Source organism: Eumetopias jubatus, unplaced genomic scaffold (assembly GCF_037043125.1).
Source record: "Eumetopias jubatus isolate StellerSeaLion01/CBP00866 unplaced genomic scaffold, mEumJub1_p1.0 scaffold_7, whole genome shotgun sequence".
In the NCBI taxonomy this organism is placed as follows: domain Eukaryota; kingdom Metazoa; phylum Chordata; class Mammalia; order Carnivora; family Otariidae; genus Eumetopias; species Eumetopias jubatus.
Window position 1 is genome coordinate 81,893,906 of NW_028274813.1, and position 20,348 is coordinate 81,914,253.

The 20,348-nt window shown below is 42.1% G+C and overlaps 1 protein-coding gene across 2 annotated transcripts in view; it reads right to left on the reverse strand.

Moving 5' to 3' along the window:
• Positions 1 to 679: 679 nt before the first annotated feature.
• Positions 680 to 20,348, reverse strand: part of FSIP1 (fibrous sheath interacting protein 1) — a 186,395-nt gene continuing 166,726 nt past the window's right edge. For both annotated transcript variants that reach the window (XM_028119580.1, XM_088025100.1), the window contains exons 10-11: positions 9,019 to 9,529; positions 680 to 762 (exon numbers count right to left, since the gene is read on the reverse strand). In XM_028119580.1, the coding sequence (XP_027975381.1) occupies positions 716 to 762; positions 9,019 to 9,529 (558 nt within the window). In that variant the 3' untranslated portion in view covers positions 680 to 715. The remainder of the gene's footprint in view (positions 763 to 9,018; positions 9,530 to 20,348) is intronic.

The following is a 20,348-nucleotide window of genomic DNA, read 5'->3' on the forward strand; positions in this document are numbered from 1 at the left end:
GCTTGGGCCATGGTCCCAGGGTCCTGGGATCGAGTCCCGCATCGGGCTCCCTGCTCAGCAGGAAGCCTGCTTCTCCCTCTCCCTCTGCCTGCCTCTCTGCCTGCTTGTGCTCTCTCTCTCTCTCTCTCGTTCTCTATCAAATAAATTTTTAAAAAATCAGGTAATTGCTTAAATTCCTGTTTAAGCCAAGTAGCATTGCCAATAAGAAAACAAAGTCTACGCTAACACTGCTTTGCTGAAGAAAATTCATTTTCTTCCTATGGTGCATTGTACTTGCCACCAGGCATTAGAGAGAGGAAAGCTGGAAAAATCAGGGCCCAAGTAAGAATTCATAGTGATTAAATCTGTCTGAATCCCAATGAAGTTGTAACACCTAAAATCAAACATAAAGTCATCATAGCACTTCAACTAGTTTTCACATAGCGCGCACATACATAAAATGCTGGTTTCTATAATGTATCCCTGATGTTACAAGATTGGCAATAAAACACAATTTTACCAGGAATTTCAATGGAAAAAAAGAAAACCACTGACCAATTGTACCCCAAGTCTCAAAAATATCAAAGAAATAGAATCCAGGTAGAGAAAAATCCAAATATTAAAATCATTCTTTGAGGAATGGTCCCATAAATGCAGTCACTGAATAAGAATTCAGAAAAAAATTAGGTAATTGACTTTACCAACTTTCTTAAAAGCACACCCAGCAAGTCTCTGCTTAAGATTCTTTCCATTCTTCTGTCACATCTTCAGTCTCCTGTTCATCTGCACATTGAAAACAATAACCAAAGTTGTTAGGCCATCAGAAATGTGTGCATAGTTAAGAAAAATGGTTCAGCCTACAGAGCAGTAAGTCATTTTACACATGAGACAATAGTCATTCTCATTTAATATTTGAACACTCACCACGAGCTGCATACAAAGTTTACAAGAAAAAAAACAAAAAACAAAAGAGAAGGTGCTCGCCTTCATTTAGCTTACAGCCAAGAGGGAATTTTCTAGGTTTTAAGAACTAGAATGGTTGTGGATTTGGAGATGGCATCAACTTTCGTTGTTGCTTGCTTTGCATTATTTCCAGGAAATGTAGTGATAGTATCAACACACGGCCGAAAAATATCCAGTAGGGAGAAAGGTGGGAGAGAGGAGCAGCAGACCTCAATATCCCACACACGAGATGAGGAATGATCAGAGCGGCCCAGGCCTTCCCAGGGACTATTTCTTCTATCTGGAGTGTTGTCCTTCTTGCCCACCCAGTAAATGACCCTCATCCTTGGAGGCTCCACTTGAATGTCACTTCCCCACCTCCCCAGTGTTCATCATTCCCTCTGTAGTGTGGCTGCAGACTTTGTCCCGAAGCTCTTCCTACTCTCGTCTCGCCCCTGCGGTGATTATCTGCTTAAGGGCCTGCCTTCATCAGCAGACGGTGAAGTAATTCAGGGTTGGCACGGTGTCCTTTCCCTTACACCCTAGAACAATGGCCGTAGGGGATGAACACTGACGTCCAGAGCCAACCCCTAGAAATAGATTTAATTCACCTGGGATGGAACCAAGGCATTAGCCTCTTTTAAATCTCATCAAGTGATTCTAATATGTTGCCGATGTAAGAAGCATCACCTAAGGGATGGACTTAGTATAGCTTAAAATGCCAGACAGATCTGAGGCAGGTGCCAAGTAGAGAGAGATCTGAAAACCAAAAGTATACAGAGCACAGATGATCCCATACCGGTTATGTGTGTCTCCAAATAAATTATCAACCATGAAAGAGTTGAGAACTCAAGTTAGGGCATGCTTGCTCTTGGTGACTAAAGGGAAGGTTACCCAAAAGCAGGACACGAGGGATGTTCAGAGAGAGAAGACAATCTGGAGAAGGTAGTACCTTCATTAAAATGAAATTTAAGAAAGAGTAGGGATTGAGCAGATGGAAAAGAAGATTATCTTCTGACATTATTTTCACCACCACCACACAGATAATCCTAGAGTAGAGTCTAGTCCAGAGCTTCTCACACTTCTAACAAGTGCACAAATCACCTGCTGGGGCATCTTGTTAAAATGCAGACTCTGAGACAGTGGGTCTGGAGCAGGGCCTGGGACTCTGCATTTCTAATAAGCTCCCAGGACTGCATAGATCTAGTCCATAGTTAGGATCTTAACTTTTTTATTTTACCCAATTTGAAGGAAGCAATGGAATCACAAGTTCTTATTAACTGATTAAAGGATAATACATTACAATTAAATACCCAAACTCTCCAACATGCCATTGTTGACACTATTAAACAAAATGATAGTGATATTTTATGAGCAGATGAAGAAAATAATCAGTGGCACATATTCACAGGAAAAGCCCACCTCAAATCAAGAATAAAAGAAAGCATGAAAGAAAATTAGTTGAAAGTAACTTAAAAAGATAAATTCATTGAGTATAAACCTCCTAAAGTGTTATATCAAAAGGTAATGAACCCTGGGAATTTCTCACATAGCAACTCTGATATTTTGATCAAATAAATTTGGGGGAGTTGATTAAGTTACTAAGAGCATCTGAAAAGCAAAGAGTAGCCTTGAAAAAGGAATTTAACAAATAATAACTAGGAGGCCTGAAGGCACACAGTTTGAGAGAAACAGAACTCCATCAAAGCAATGATGAGTTAAGTATTTCCTAAGAGCAAGCCAACATATTTTTTTAATGGAAAAAAAAAAAGTTAGCTAATAGGGTTACTTATTTTGGACTCTCAGTGCTCCACTACAAGCCAGAAAGCCAGTGTTACCACAAAGAAAACTTTCTCAAAACAATCTAGTGCCTTTGAAACTGTTCAGGTGGCCGGAGTAAGGACATAACTAACATACATATCCTTCAAAACTGCAACATCCTTCACAAAAGCCAATCCAACTACAACCGACTCAAGTTACGTTCAAAAGTTACAATCAATGGCGAATCACTATATTGTACACCTGAAACTAATTTAACGTTGTATGTGAACTATACTGGAATTAAAATAAAAATTAACAATAAATAAGTAGGAAGTTACAATCAAATAAACCGTCTGGTGGGCAGGATTTCAACATGAAGTATAATCAGACTGCACAGTTGTCACTGTTGGTCAACTTGTTGTCTCTGAGGACCCCGATGGAATAACATAATTAGCTTTCTTACATCTATACTGAAATCTGTATTTCTCAAATATGTATAGCAAAAGTCTTGTAGCCTGTATTAATTTGACAGACTGAATGCTCCATACCAGGGACTCTGATTGCAGGAAGTCAGGCTAGGGCCTTGGACACAGGTATAAAACAAGCAAGCAAAAAACTCCGCAGATGATCCTGATGCTCTGTGCTCTGTAAGAGTGCTTCTTGAACCTCACAGGAAGTGTCACTGGGGAATCTCATTAAAGTGCAGATTATGAGTCAGTAGGTTTTCTAATAAGCCCCCAGTAACTGGGCCACACTCGAAGCAGCAAAGGCTTATAACATGGGATGGAAATCATATGGCTCCAAAGGGCCAGGCACATGACGTAGAGAGGGGCAGATGGGGGTCCTATGCCCCTGGAGGTACATGCCCCTTCCAAAGGGAATGTCTGCTACTCAGATCTCCTCACTGGTGGAAGGACCTGCTGATTTGTCACAAAAGTTAGAAGTCCAGGCTTTTATGGGAAATCTCCTGATTAAATGTTAAATACAGAAGTCCCTCTTATCCACAAGGAATATGTTCCAAGACCCTCAGTGGATGCCTGAGACCATGGATAGTACCAAACCCCATATATACCATGATTCTTCCCATACATACATACCTCTGACAACATTTAATTTATAAATTAGATGCAATAAAAGATTAAAAATACGAATAAAATACATTAACTTATTAACTTACCATAATAAAAGTTATGTGAACATGGTCTCTCTCAAAATGTCTTCTACTGTACTCATGTGATGATGTGAGGTAATAAAACGCTTAAGTGATGGGATGAAGGCGAATGACAAAGGCATTGTGACATAGCGTTAGCCTACTATTAACCTTCTGACAACAGGCCAGAAGGAGAATCACCTGCTTCTGTAAGGCTGCTGACCACAGGTGGCTGAAGGCACAGATAAGGAGGGAGTACTACTAACCCATGTAAGCCGACCAAGTCCAGTCACTGACATAATCATTTTATGTGGGCTTTCTCATTTGGTCCTTATTGAAGTATTAAAATCATCTGATCTTACAGAGAAGGAAACCAAGGTGTAAAGGAGAGAAATTAAATAACTTGCTGAAGATCATTGCTAAGAACAGAGCAAGGACTCAAAGCCGAATCTGCCTTACCCAGAGCCCACACCCCCAACCACTAGACCAGCTCCTGCAGGTGGGTGGGCGCATCCAACCTCCCTCTGCTCCTCCAGGTTCTAGTCTGGGGTCCTGCTACTTACCCAGACTACTGCAAGCTTTAAGACATTAATTTGCCCTCTGGGTTTTTGTTCTCAGTTTCAATTTACAGTGACCAATCATCCCAGTTTGCCAGAGACTGAGGGATTTCAAGGACAAGAAACAGTCGGTGGTGAAACCAGGACACTCCTGAGCCAACCACGACAGTTAGTAGACCTAGTTTTCATTTAAGGTTGTTATTTTTAAAACGAAAGTATCTGACTCATTCGTTATAGAAATTTTTAAAAGCACCATTCATTATATGGGTCCTATGGGAAACTCCACTTTGTTTCCCTTGAAGGGTTAGCATAGTTCTGACCCCTTCCTTTACTACTGCCTTGATGTCCCTTTTTACCCTATTCTACTACTGCTGCTTTTGTTATTCGTATTTTCCTCTTTACTATATGAACTTCTGTTAATAAGTAGCTCAAATGCTTAGTGGGAAAAAGAGAATACCGTACATGCAGAGATGCCTTTTTGTTGGGATTCTCTAGAAAGCAATTCGACATAAGATAACTTGATTAAATACTAGACTAAGCACAGACCTGAAGGGCTTTCTCTCTGAAGTACCAGCATACTCAGGCGTGTCTCGGAGGTGACGTGGTGGCAAAGAATGCTTACTCCCCACTCTCCTCGCACCTGAACGTGGAGAAACTTACAGTGGGGAAGCATCCCGCCTCGCTCCATCCTGCTCCACGGTCTGCCAGGGAGAAGAGCCAATGCCCTGATCAGTGAGTTTGGGGGAAGAAATGGCATGCTTGGCTCAGCCCCTTCCTCCACGGCCGTCAGTACGCGCCCCCACCCCCGCCCGGCCCCACCCCCTGATGCTAGTGGCCCCACGTGGACAGGTCTCCACAGGTGAGGCTTGAGGCTTTTCACCTCCGCCAGTGACTGCGTGTGTCAGTTCACTCGAAGGACACAACATTCGGAAGACCATTCAGCTGCCTACCCAGGTCACAACAACCCCCTACATTTCATCAGCAATGAAGCCAACCTCCTTGCTCTGCATTCCTCATAAATCCCCCTGTCTTTAAATGGGTTCCGATCTGGGTAGGGAAGAGAAGACACTATTTACCAATCCCCTAAAGCCCCAACAGTGAGTAAGTACAGCACTGAATTTATTGGACCTTTTTATTTTATTTATTTATTTATTTGAGAGAGAGAGCACAAGCGGGGGGTGGGGGGGGACGTAGAAGGAGAAGCAGACTCTCCACTGAGTAGGGAGCCCAACTCAGGGCTCGATCCCAGGACCCCCTCGATCCCGAAGGCAGATGCTTCACCAACTAATCACTCAAGCATCCCTGAATTTACTGGACCTTTTATGCAGAAAGTTAAGTATCAGTAGTTACCGCTAAGCCTAAAGCACAAACAAGAAAAATGGAACTTTTAATACAGTTGTGAGACAGATCCTTATCTTTCAATACCACAATTTAAACTGGCCCTCAATGTCATTCAGCTGGGTTCTGTTTTTGAAGTTTTATCTGAGTCTGCCTTTTAGAAGAATTTTTTTTAAAGATTTTTATTTATTTATTCATGAAAGAGAGAGAGAGAGAGAGGCAGAGGGAGAAGCAGGCTCGCAGGGAGCCCGACGCGGGACTCGATCCCAGGACCCTGGGATCATGACCTGAGCCGAAGGCAGACGCTCAACCATCTGAGCCACCCAGGCGCCCCCTTTTAGAAGAATTTTAATACTTGTAACAGACCTCAGTTCCTCAAGAAAAAGAAAAGAATATATCAATAATATTTGCTATTGAAAGAGAAAATAACTGGTTTTTCTTAATTCGTTCCTATCTATAGAAACCTACTCTGAATCACTTTCACATGTAACTGTTTCCTAAGAAAGACCTGAATATAACGTATCAGCTGACCATACGGCAACTCCTCATTCAAGTCACATCCGTAAAGAGCTTTGTGCCAAGAAAGCTGGTTTGGCATTCAGTTTTGGTGTTCGCTTTCGTAGAGAGCACATAATTACAATTTAGTATTTTTTTTATTTTTTTATTTATTTGACAGAGAGAGAGAGGGAACACAAGCAGGGGGAGTGGGGGAGGGAGAAGCAGGCTTCCCACTGAGCAGGGAGCCCAATGCGGGGCTCGATCCCAGGACCCTGAGATCATGACCTGAGCCGAAGGCAGACACTTAACAACTGAGCCACCCAGGCGCCCCACAATTTAGTATTTAGAATAAAATTAATTAGCAAAGTATTTTACTCGTAAACACTGAGGTTAGTAAAATTAAAAACTCCAACCTCCGATATGCTAACATGCACTCAAAATGATAATGTAGAACCTATTCCTTAAAGTTTGTTATACAATAAACAGAAAATAAAATATGGTTCACATATTCACCCCTATGCCATCTTAATCCTCCATACTCACAGGGGTTGTTATAATCATACATTAGGATTATCTGGTGCCTTTAGAGGCACGTTCTATGAAGTTATAGGTAAGCCACCACAGCTTCTTTCCATCAAGTCACATTAAGTTCTAGTTCATTCCATCTTGTCATGTTCTACTCAGAGACAGATATACATCATTGTGACTCAGGTTCACACAGAAGTAAAGTCATATTTTAGCAAAGTACTATTCTAAACCCCCTTCCACACAGGCTCCATGGGAATGAGATCGCATATGCAACAATCATCCCATCCAATTTAGTAAGTTTGCTCACAGTAGACAAAGAGGAGATGCAGATATTTTCTCTAATAAAAAACCCCTATCCAAATAGAAAGAAAATACACCATGATCTTAGAGCAGAACAAAGTTTTCATAGTTTATTTATTAAATGAAGATCCTTAGTGGGGGAAGGCGGAACGCACCCATTTAATTGAATTGCATGTTGTAAAAATGAACTCTCTGCTGGATACAAAGGTCATAGCTTATAAAATTTCATAAAAAAAGAGAAAAGTTCCAAATCTTTATATAGCATGTGAGGCTTGCATAATTCTTAAGCAATACCACCTGCTTTCATTCATAATGTGAAGAATAAATGTGAACCACATTTTCAACATATTCTAAAACTGGGCAATTTAAATTTTCATTTCTTAAGCAGGCACTTGGTTTAAGGCTGCACTTTGGACATCAAAGGAGATGTAACAATAAGTCAAAAGAGAGGATCTTTGTCCTCAAAAAAATTACACAATTTTAAGGAAGAGAAGGTGTGTGTGCGTGCCTAACAACTTCAAGACAGTGTGTGTGAAATGACCTAATAGAGGACCAAGGTTCTTGGACATTTGGAGGAGAAATCAAACTTTTTAAAAAGGGAAGAAGGGAAGGTTACATTCAGAGAGGATGGGGTTGGGATCTAAGTGCCATTGAAGGGGTACCTGAACATTCTTCAGAAGAAAACAGTAGGGGCTATCCAGGGGCAGAGAAAAGCCCTGGAAATCCCGAGACCAGATTAGCCATAATCTGAATAACATGTAGAGGACTAGTTAGAGACTGATAGGAAGAGATGGAAGTCAGTGGAGGCCTTGACCAGCAAGGGAAAGAATTTGGATTATATTCCGTAGGCAGTGGAGAGCTACAGAAGTTTTCTGAGCTGCGAAATGTGGTTATCAAAGCTGGACGTTGGAGGGATTCGTTTGGTGGTGGTCAACAATGGCTTGAGGAGGGGGAAAACAGAAGTGGACAGTACCGGTCCGAGGGTCATCACAGTGTCCAGCTGAGGCAGCAGGAAGAGCAAGGAAGGGATGGGCATGGGAGACACTGCAGGAACAGAACAAACAATACTGAAGCTCAAGGTGGGGAGCAAAAGAGAGAGGAGATTCAATGATGACTCAAATTTTGAGCCCGGGTGATGGGGGAAACAGAAAGGAAAGAGGAAAATCTGAGTTAAAAGGAAAGATGAGGAAATCACTTTAAGGCCATAACCACATGGAGTTGTCTGGGAGGAGTGAGAAATATGAAACTGAGGAGTTAGTTTGGTATTAGTAGAGTCTAGATTTAATAGGTAGACTGGAGATTATAATAATAGATTGATATAGATTTAATAGACAATATATAAAGTAATCAATAGATTAATCAACAGAGACATCTACATTAGAGGAAAAGTTGAGTCTATTTAAATAGACTTCTAACATAGATAAATAATTGAATATTTGTTTATGTCAAAAACTGTCGATAATATTTATAACCTGTACCATTGTACCACTGTAAGGTGCAACACAGGATCAAGCCAAAATACCTGGGTATATACAAGTAGCTGGGACAGGAAGTTTGTATAGAAGTGAATAAAACCACTAATAAAATGTATTTCACATTTTACAAATTCATTCCCTGGAATAAATTGCCATCACTGAAATTCAGAAGTTAAAAGACTAAGAAAATCTATTTAAATTATTTGCATCTGTTCAAACCAATTTGTCTTTTATTCTGAAATCATCACTGTTTTCCGTATAACCACCAAAAATATGTATTCATTACCATTACGAAGAATGTATCTCATAAGAGTACGAATCTCAGCCTTGGTCTCACACAAATGCTGATAAATGTTATGTTGCAAGCTATTGACACCATCTGTGATTTACAAACATAACTCCCATCCTGCTCTACCTGAAACTATAACATCTTTATACTGAGATGCGGAGTAATAATTATTCACCAATATACACATTTTCCAAGCCTTACCCGTTTCTGGTTTCTCTGGAGGGCTGTCTTTCAGATGTTGGTCTTCAGATGAAAGGCTCACATTGATGCCATACAGTGGGTCATCCAAGAAAGAGGGCCTTTTCAGTCTTCCAATGCCAAGAGTCTTTGACATAAAGTAGTCTTTTGTGTCAGTAATAACCTCGTCCTCGGAAAATTGGAGGCATTTCAAATTCTCTGCTTCGATGACAAGAGCCTGGGACATGTAATGCCCAGTCAAGGCTTTGGTGAGATAGTAGCCTGTACGTGTTTCACATTCCGCATTCTCGGGCATATCTGCATCTTTAACCTCTGTGCTTTCGACCTTTGTTTCTAATCCATTTAGGAGCCCAGAGAGGATAGATCTGGAAAGATGAGGGACCTCAGGTGTTATACCCTCAATGTCTTCCTTTTCTCTTTCTGAAGGAAGTCCAATCATAGACTTTTGTTTGAGTGTGCATTCATCCAGAAGACACCTTAACTGTTCCTCAGAGAGAAGTGATGTTGAATCTAACTGATGAAACAAACCAAATGTTTTAGTCAATTGACTGAGTACACACATTTATTTTTGATACGCTTCCAGTAATACAATATAAATGCAAGTGCCAGGAAATCCCTTACACAAGACACCCAAATAGCAAAATCATTCATTTTAAAGGATCCAGAATTTCAGGAGAAATGCACAGCATCCCTAGAGAATAGCTTTAGAATCTATCACACCTACTAAAGTCCAGGGGAAATTCCTTCAATACTGATGGAAATAAATTACTGCATCAAATTAACCACTAACTCTCTCTCTACACGTGGAAGTCACTTGAAATGGAGATATTAGAACAGCACCTTCAATTTTATAAGTTTGGGGACATCAAGCAGGGAAGTAGGCAAACAGCCCATTGATAAACAGCTAGAAATCCTGCCATAATCTCCAGTAGGTGTTTCTCTGTTTTCCACCACTACTCAGTGTGAACCCCCATCACCACCAATTTCTTAAAAATCTGGGGGAAAAAAAAACAAAACACCTCAGCCAAGCAAGTCAGCCCATACCCGGGCCTGGGGATTTACCACTCCTATGTCTGTCTACAACTTTCAGTGGACAATATGACTAAAGACAGAAAAGGAAGGGCAAAGAGGTGGTACATCCTGAGATGTGTAGTTGCTTCAAAACTACAGGTCTAGAGAGAGGCCAGGAGCATTCCAATAACAGTGCATTCTGGGAGGAGGATTTGATCACAGACGTTTAATCTCTGCTTGTAAAGGCTATCAGGGCTGAGCATTTCAACCAAGATCTTAAGAATTCAGAAGCATTGTTTTCTTCCCGTGATGTTCTCAGGAAATAAAATAAATCAAATGAAAGTATAGAGCTATGTTCCACAAGAATTCAACTGAATAGCATGCCTCTTGAATTGCATCAATCTCAAAAGGAACCAAATTAAAATATATTGAAAAACACAAAATAATTTCTCTTTCTCTAAAGAATCAGCACCATTCTTGATTTATATAGTGGATTATTTAGGAAAACACTAATCCTCTTTATAGGGGCGTGCATTATCTAAGACAAAAAATCCCCATAAGAAAACCTAATCATGAATTGCAATGGCCTTAATTTCTACTTCAGTAAAGTGAAACAATGCTGTTGCCCTACTTAGTAGGACCCAGTTAGAATTCACCAACTATTCTACATGTATAAAGTATCAGGGAGGGAAGGTGTTATTGGAACCAGTATAGTTAATTCTCTATTATTGTGTAATGCTTCGAATGAAGCTAACAAAAAATAGTATGTAAAATAAATTTTTAAAATATGTTTTGTTTTAAAATTATATTTAACTTCCATATATTAAAAGCTAGTTTTCACAGTGGCGAGCACCATTATGAGTTTGAGAGTAACAAGAAATTCGGATAATTATTTAGGATAATTATCTAGGATTCAGGGCGCCTGGGTGGCTCAGTCGTTAAGCGTCTGCCTTCGGCTCGGCTCATGATCCCAGGGTCCTGGGATCAAGCCCCACATCGGGCTCCCTGCTCTGCGGGAAGCCTGCTTCTCCCGCTCCCACTCCCCCCTGCTTGTGTTCCTGCTCTCGCTATGTCTCTCTCTGTCAAATAAATAAATAAAATCTTTTAAAAAAAATAATAATTATCTAGGATTCAAAATTTAGGTAATTCACCCTAAGGTTAATATACATATCAAAAAATAGGAGTTGAATTACATATTAGCAAATCCTACTTTTAATCACCAGACATTTCAGGCATCCAGATGTGGTACTTTATCCATTATTAGGAGAATTCCCTTCAAAAACCTAATCCACTAGAAAATGAAGGCAGTCCTCATATGGTAGTAGATATTTTCAAATAGTAGATACTTTCAAAATTTGCTTATATTAAACTGTTATATAAAATTGCTTATAATGAGTAGACAATTCCCTGAGATCTAGAAAGGGCCCATTGAGTGTCATCTTCATAAAACATGCTCACCAAAGGCTTATCATATGAAATTTCCAGACACTAGAAAAAAAAAATCACTTCATACTGGAGAAGGAGGATGAAGGATTATGCAAAGAGATCTGGGGGAGGGGGCAGAGAGGAAGAGGTGGAAGATTGGTAGATTATCTGGTACATTTGACCACTTCCACAAATAATATTAATAAAATAGATGCTTGGTAGTTCTGATAATCTATTTGGCTAGATGCACAGAAAATTAAGTAAAAGGAAAAACAGCAATTATGGACTCTGGGGAAAACAAAAAACTATATGAAAAGAAAGGAGAGTAGTGTTTCAGATAGGTAACACAGAAAAATAAGCAAAAGAAAATAAGATAATTATTACCTTTAGGACATAGTAAAAAAGTTGTAAAAGAAAGGATAATTATTAACTTTAGGACATAATAAAAAGTTGTACAAGAAAGGATACCATAGGGGGTGCCTGGGTGGGTCAGTCAGTTGAGCATCCAACTCTTGCTTTTGGCTCGGTATCAGTTCATGATCTCAGGGTTGTAGGATCAAGTCCTGTGTTGGGCTCAAGCACTGGGTATGGAGCTTGCTTGAAATTCTCTCTCTCTCTCTCTCTCTCTCTCTCTCTCTCTCTCCCTCTCCCTGTGCCCCACCTCCCACCCCTCTCTAAGAAATTAAAAAAATGATACTATAGAATTCTACTTGCTTTTGCTGTAAATAATGTTTACATGGTCATCATAATATATATAGCGATGATGGAGGTAACCAAAAATTATGATTTGACTATTTCGGAGAAATAAGAGGAGAGAGAAGGGATGTTTAGAATTAAAGTTAAAATTAAATCCATTATAGGAAGCCAACATACAAATGAATAATAATACAATACTATTGTATTATTGATACAAAATTTTATATTATTGTAAACTGATATAAAACCGATCAATTAAGATAGCAAATTATTAAACAACATAGAGGTAAGTAGTTGAGGAAATATATAAAGGAATTAAAAATGCTTGACTCTGGAGAGTAAAACTAAGGGGTGGGGAAGGATGGGGCAAGGAGATACCATTTTTGTTTAAAACCTTTTAACACAACTTTAATATACTCGTTATTTTTTATATTTTAAGTTAATTTTAACTTTTGTTGTAGTAATAAAGAAAAAGTTTTTAAGTAAAAATTAATTCAAAAATCAAAATCTGAAATATTAAAATGAAATTTCTAACCAATTATATTTTGGGCATCAGAAGCAAACTGAGGTTTCATGGAACCTGAAATTTATAATCTTGCCGCAGGAAGAGGAACTTTCTTACCTCTTTAAGAAAAAGAATACAAAATTGCAAGTAGGAAATAGGTACAAAAGTAAGTTTCTTTTTCTTAGAATGTGAGAAAGATCACAAGAAATTACTGGAGCCTTGTAAAGTCAAGTCCATTCCTTACCTTAACTCTTTAGGTCATTTACCAGAAATGTTTATATAAAAAAATGTTTCCTGATTACAACCTAGCTTCCTCTCCCCACTCAAGGCTTGTACAAGTGAGGGGCCCTGAAGCTTAAGCTTCACTGGTTCCATAGGAAATCTGCTTCGGGGTGTTCCAAGATAAAACATAACACATTTGAGTCTGTGTGTACCCAAAAATAAGCTCAACTACAATCACCCTGATCCTCTGGGGGAAGCAGCCTGATGGGAAATAAAACAAAGAAGACTAGAACTTGGGCTTTGGTCCAAGTGTGGCCACCTCATGTATGTCACCCAAGGGACCCATCTCCTTCAGCGGTGAAAGGAGGGATTGAAGAAGATGGTCTCCAAATTAACCTCTAGTCCTAAAATAGATTTTTGTGAATAACCACTCTAACAATAAAAATACAAGAATAAACTTTCTATCACCTTGATAGAATTTATGAAAGCAAAACAATAACAAAAAGAGAACTTTTATTTCCTTAACTTCTTCACAATACCAATCCTAAACTCAAAAAATAACCAAACATTCCCTGGTCTCAATAAAAGTGAACCAACTATACTAAACCTTCAAATTAAGTTAATTTGATCACAGTGTTTTCTGGGTGGCAACGCAGATCAGAACTTTCCACATGAGTGGTCTTTCTCATCTTTGGATTCTCTGCAGAGACTTGCCCACAGTATAAACTCAAGAACTCGCTGTTGTGGGAATCAAGTGAATTAAGGTTGCTGAGTGGTGTGCAACAGCTACATACTCCATTAGTAGAAGTTCTTTACACATGCTGCACTGGACTAAACTAGGGTTCTATCCCAAACGTCCCTAATGACCCTTGATAGTTAAAGGACGGTAACCCATACCCTTCAACCAGATTGCTCTGAAACTCCTGAGCTAATGAGCTCCGTAACTGAACGACTCACAACAAGCACAGTCAAGTTACCATCTGTTCAAGTATTCACCTCAAAGTATTCATCTTTCACACCAGTTCTAATTTTCCAGTATTTCATAAACAAGTTACTATTCATTCTATTCCCGTCTTTCACAAAATTCATCATAGTGCATCTCAGTCTTCATTTTTCCAGGCCAGAACCCAGTCTATTTACTCTCCTTCTGTGAAAGCCCCTCTCTTCCCATCCTCATTTTAATAACCCTTTTATGCACCTTCTTTCTTGCTTTAGCCAAAGCACACACATTCCATAGTCAAAAGAGTAAAGAGATTGGATTTTTCTCGACAGAACCAGAAGATAGAATACTTGTGGTGCTAGTTTTCATGCATCTTGCTGGTCTTGTTGACACACGCGATGAAGTCTTACAGAACACAGCTAGCCTTAATTAGGCGCCTGCTCCTGGCCAGACACTGCTCTACGCATACGACACGTATCAATTCCTTTCATCTTCACAACAAACCTATGAGGTAGGTACTCTTGTTATTCCTGTTTTATAGATGAAGAAAGTGAAGCACCAAGAAATTAAGTAACCTTTCCATGGTCACACGGCCCTAAATGGCAAACCTGGAACTTAAACACACGTCGTCCAGGTCCAGAGCCCAAGTGCCTAACTGCTAGACTACAGAGCCTCTCACTGGAAAGGAGTCAAGTATCCTTTTCCCGACTGACATTCATTTTTCTGTCCTTTCCCTCAGGTATGAAACTTCTTCCCATAGAGTATTTTACCTAACTTCGAATTTTATTATCCACAATAGCTTAGTATCTTATGCAAACTTACACAGTGCCCTCTCTTTCAGCTCATTTCAGGGGGAAAAAAAAAAAAAAAAAGGACAACCCAACTCCATTCCCAGGGTGCCCACTATTTCTACTTCTCCACCCAGGTAAATACCAATTTGGTGTAGGAGCTAAAACTGATGAGGAGTGCAGCTTGTAATTGCTGGAGATGGATCACAGACTGAATTACCTCTCCTTCATCCCTGCCTCTCCTATGATGCTATATATCTGGAGTTTCCCCAGCCATAAAAATCTCCAGTTATTTGGGCACTGAATTTGTTGACAAGGCAATCAAGATTATGTCTCTGGTACAGATCTTCCAAAAGTCCACTATTATAAGCAAGCAGAGGCAATCTTCCTCTTTGATATAAGCTTATGTCTGATGTTGGGCTTTTTTGTAGGGTTTTTTTTCCCACAAATGCGGAGTCCCTAAGGACACACCCTATAAAGCCAGTATGATTATCACAAGTGAGAACAGAGTGAAAAGCCAGAATGTCCTAAACGATTAACAAGAATATGGATGTAAATAGCTTTCAATGACATCAAGTTCCAATTCAAAATAAGCAAGTAGAAAACATTCTGCCCTTTCCTTAACTGTCAAGATAAAAGTTTACAACTCTCCGTTGCAGTCACTGCTGCCAGCACCTAACTGGTAGTTTATTTTAGTCAAGGTTTTTTAGCCACAAGGAAGAAAAATCCTTATCTAAAAAAAAAGGCGATGACCTAATCCTTTAGCTTTCTCTTGTCTAGAAAACTCTCTCAGGTGGTAGAGACAATTTGGTCCTGAATCTAAGAATCCTGGATCTAAGAATTCATCTCATGGATACCAACAAGCAAGAAATGAAGGACAGAGCTTTTGGGGTCTGGAGCTGCCACAGGCACGCAGGTTACGTGCTTCTCCCTTCTCTTCCTGAGTTCTTCTGGTGTCTTGACTCCCTGCTTGTCTGATGCATCCTCCCCTCTGCAAACAAGCTGTCTCTGCTTACTAATGCTTTCTGCTCTCTCACAACCCCGGATTGCCTATGGAGCATGAACTGACTCTGGTTCTAACACCCACCAATGACTGGCAGTAACATCTATGTCCATTAGCTCACATTTTCGAGCAAGATGACCTGGTTGGTCACTGACTCAAGGAAGGACTGACAATATCAGTTTTGAGTGTTCATCACTAGTCCGATCACCTGTGGTGAGGGTCACATGGTAGGAACGTGGCTGAAGGGATATTTTTGGCAGGGCTGCGGGTAAGGGGGATTTCTCAAAGAATAAGGCAGGAGCCGAGCAGGAATCTCAAAAAAAAATCTACCATATCTATAACATCAGAAAGGGACCTGACAATGATGTTGTATATAGCCAACTTCATTGATTAGCCGTCACGGTGTTTCCATACTTCACTGATCTCAGTCTGAGTACTCACTGAATATTTCATTGAGAAATAAAAGTAGAGTTACTTGTTGGAAAATATTCAGTGGTGGATAGAATGGTAAGTTGGACTTCCAGTTGGAATAGAGAGCAGCAATACCAAGCATTATCTATATGCTCCCAACAGGCTCATATAGGCTCAAAAGGTTCATATCACTTGCTGTGGCTCTTTGAGATTGAGCAAGTCAAGAATCATGGGGGTAGGGGCGCCTGGGTGGCTCAGTCATTGGGCATCTGCCTTCGGCTCAGGGACAGGATCCCGGGGTCCTGGGATCGAGCCCCGCATCGGGCTCCCTGCTCAGGGGGGAGCCTGCTTCTCCCTCTCCCACTCCCCCTGCTTGTGTTCCCGCTCTCGCTGTGTCTCTCTCTGTCAAATAAGTAAAAAAAATAAATAAATAAATCTTTAAAAAAAAAAAGAATCATGGGGGTAAAATGATTGGGGCTTTCCTTGTAATGTCTACATCTATAGTGCTAAATTTTCACAGAAAGAAGGAGCTTCTTCGTCCTTCCCTCCCTCGCTCCTTCCCTCCCTATTCTATTCTCCTCCCACCCTCTCTCACACGGAGGCTACCCCAGTCGTATAAAGGCCAGCCTGGCAGGTACAATGCTCTGAGGAGGCCACAGCAGGGACCAAGGATGCTGGAGCCCAGGTGACATCTGGCATACCGTTACCCAGAATAGTCAGAGGTTGTCTGGCCAGAGGAGAATCTGAATTCTAGTCTAAAGGGAAGCAAAGGTCCCTGCCAGAAAAACTATGTAAAACATTAGGAATGAGGGTTGAGGCCAGGCTGTAAACAGGAAAGTGAGTCAGCCCCCAGGTCAGAAGCCGGGAGGCTCTGTGGACAGAATACTACAGAGTGTGAAATAGGTCAAGGCAAGTGGCTCTGAGATGAGTTTGTGAATGATGTGGTGGTGTTGGAAGGCTGCTTTTATGTGGGGCCTGGCATATCAAAGTGGCGGTGCAGAACAGGACATTGCCCTTGCTCAAGCCACTGATCTTCCCCAAACAGCTGGGCAAGGCAGGGCCTGGAAGTTTTGCCCGATGGGTCTGCCTGGTGAAAGGCTGTCATGCCCCGGAATATTCTGTAATGGTTCTTCTTAGCCCAGGTGCCAGAGCAGGTCTCCGTGGTATCAGAAATCCAGACTACTGGCTTCTCTCTACGAGGATAAGACGGGTGGGTTGCCAGCTCCATCCCAGTGCAGAAGGGAAGGGTGAGCATGGATTGGAAGAGCTAGAAGCAGGAAATGGGATTCTCAATTCCTGCATTTGAAAAGGGGCCAGGAGCTCAGCTTTAGTTGGTGACCTAGTCAGAAGGGTAGAGATGTGCTCAAAGGAAAGCCAGACCAATTTCATTCCTCTGATTTCTAACAGGATGACTTGAAAAGGGGCTCTAATTTTTCTATTTTGTGGGAATTTTCATCTGAGCGTTGCCAATAGTTGCTATTTTCCAGGAGTAGGGACAGTAAGTCCGCTTGGATCAGCTTCCTCTTATTCTGAGCAAGTTGCTGGACTGGCCCTTTGGTCACATATCTACCACATCCTTTTCAGAAACAAGACTCAGGGCCCAGCTCTGTAGCTGGATGGAAGGAGCTGGGTACCCCTGCCCCACACACTCCCAGCAAAACTAAGCTTGGCCAGGAGGCTGCTGAAAATGAAGACAGCAAGTTTGTATACAGAGCACTTTTTCTGATCACTTTTTTTTCTGGTGGGCTGGACCACCTATCCACCCCCTACTCTCCAGGGAAGTATATCCAGTATGTCCCTTGCAGAGCAACCAATTCCCCCTCCTATGCAAGATTGCTCATTTATCGGATAGTAACAATTATGAAAATCATTTGCATGGCCTTCCCTACTCTGTTTGAAAGTCTATTTTTATTACGTAGAAATAACCTGGGCCAAGGGAGGCCATGATGGGATCAGAAGTCAAGAAGGCCATTAGCTATTTAAATGCTTTAACCTGGGCCAGAGTCCAGATCAAGCCTCACCTTGATTTTGTAGGAGGTCACCTGAAAGATGAGTCAAGTTAGAGAAATTCAGTATAATCAACACCTAAAGAACCTCTGTATGGCCACAGGGCTGCCTCTCTAGAAATTTAAGTACTTCCCTTGACATCATCTTAGCTTCCCAACTGAAGAGAAGATGACCCTAGAACTGTCTCTGCTTATCTTCAACAGGCATTTCTGGGCTAACTACGGTCACTATGGGAACACCCCCAACAGGGGCTCACGAAGGCCAGGTCAGAGGAGCATATCCAACAGGCGTTAAGGAAAATTAATGATCACCCAATGCAGAAGGGCATGGAGGAAGCCATCTCCTGCAGCTGAAACAAGGTGGAGATCTGGCATGGCCTAGAAGGTAGTAACTGGCCTCCCTAGAAGGTAGTAACTGGCCTCACAATGCCTACCGATGGATTAGATAAGATCTCCAGACTCTGACCGTGAGTATTTCTTTCCAGGGACACCGGCCCTCAGTACATGATCAATGCCACATTCATCAGCTGCTCTGAGGACAGCTCTTCTTCCTCTTGCTGTGAGAAGTATCTCTACTGTAGCATCATCCAACTCCTGCTCCCCACCCCGCCCAATCAGAGAGAACACTCAGCTGGACCCCACCCACATAAGAGATACCATCCCCTCTGAGACATGCTCAACCCTAGGAACTGGAAAGGGAAACTGAATACTTCCTTGCATAGACAAGAAGTTTCCTAGCAGCACAGACAAGCCCAGGAACCAAGCTGCACTGACATTAAAATGCTCCAATGTGACCGGATTCAGTTTCACCATCCCCCAGATCTGTGCACTTGCCTGATGCTGGGCTGAACGGACCTAACAAAGTCTGTGCTGCTCCCACAGCTGTGGATCCAGATTATCACTACTGACGTCAGTGTCTGGCCCCTCGTGTCACCGATGAGCATATCATGCCCCTCCGGCCTGCCATCCGTGACTTTATTGCTGCTGAGGTGTGACCTGCTAACAAGGTGTGATATGGTCAGCTGGCTACTCCTAGGCTTAAGCAAACTACATGTACAAGCCTGCCCTTGCAGCAGGCTTTGACCAAGAGGGGAGAGGAGCTAGTGAATAAAACCCTGCCGCCTCCCCCTCGTGGAAAATGGCTATAAAATGTAGTCACCATCATGGATTTGCCCTGATGTCCCATAAGATCAGACAAGCAACTATACTTGCTAGCAAACAGTAGCCAGATCCATAATACATCCTTCATAATTATGCTCCCTCCTTCTCTGTCTCACTCCTTTTCCCCACTTCTTCTCTGGTGTTGCTTTCATGAGCTAAGTGACAGCATATAAGCTTTTGCCTCTGGAGACAGCCACCATAAGCAACAGCTCCCGAGTCCCGGCAGGGCTCTGGACACGGCAGCTTGAGCCGTCCGGCGTGGGCCGGGGAGCCCAAGGCCAAGAGCTCCACCCCAGCCTCTGCGAACCGGTCAGAGGCTCAGAGGGCAGCGCGAGCCGGGGAAGGGACGGCAGGGCTAGGGCCAGCACCGTCAAGGCCACAGGAGGTGGACTGCCGCCGCAGGAGCCCTGGGGCTCACGGCTTCACGGCCAGTTCATCCTGGCACTGAGGGACGCGAGCAGCAGAGCACCACCCAAGGGGCAGGGGCAACGGAGAAAATCCCTTGGAGTCCTGGGAGGACATTTGCCCAGGGCAACCAGAGGCGGCCCAGCTGGAGGGAGAACAGGAACTGGAGAGAAAGCCGAGCTCGCAGCTTCGGTTCGGGTGTCAAGACAACCAGGAAAAAAGTGACAAACACTGGGTATAAAAGACGTGATGGTATGGGGGTCAGTACTGAGGCACATTTATTACAAAAACCAGGGAGGCCTGCCTTCTCTCCGGGTGGGCAGAGTACCAGACCAGGCCTGGGGTCTAAGGGCATTAGGCAGGAGTAACCCCCACCAGGTCGGCATCCACTGAGGGATCCAAATGCAGGGCTAGGCCAGCATACAAATAGGTGACAGCCCTCCACAGCTTAGACGTGCCTCCAGCGTCCTTTCTCTGTGTTGCTTTCTCACAGCCATTTGTGTTCCAGTAAATAAAGTTCCCCCAAGTTAAGTGTTCCTTAGGCTGCATGCTATCTTTTTGAAAAAAAAAAAAAAGACACCTCCAGACGGAGAGGAAATAGCCTTAACCACAGCATGGAGTAGTAGAGGGAGGCTGCCGTTTCTAAGTTAAGACCCCAGGTCTCTCACCCCCTCAGCTGTTCTGTATAGGACAAATCAGTGGGCCTCTCAAAGCCTCAAATTTCCAAATTGTAAAAGAGACACTGTAACAACTAGCTGGC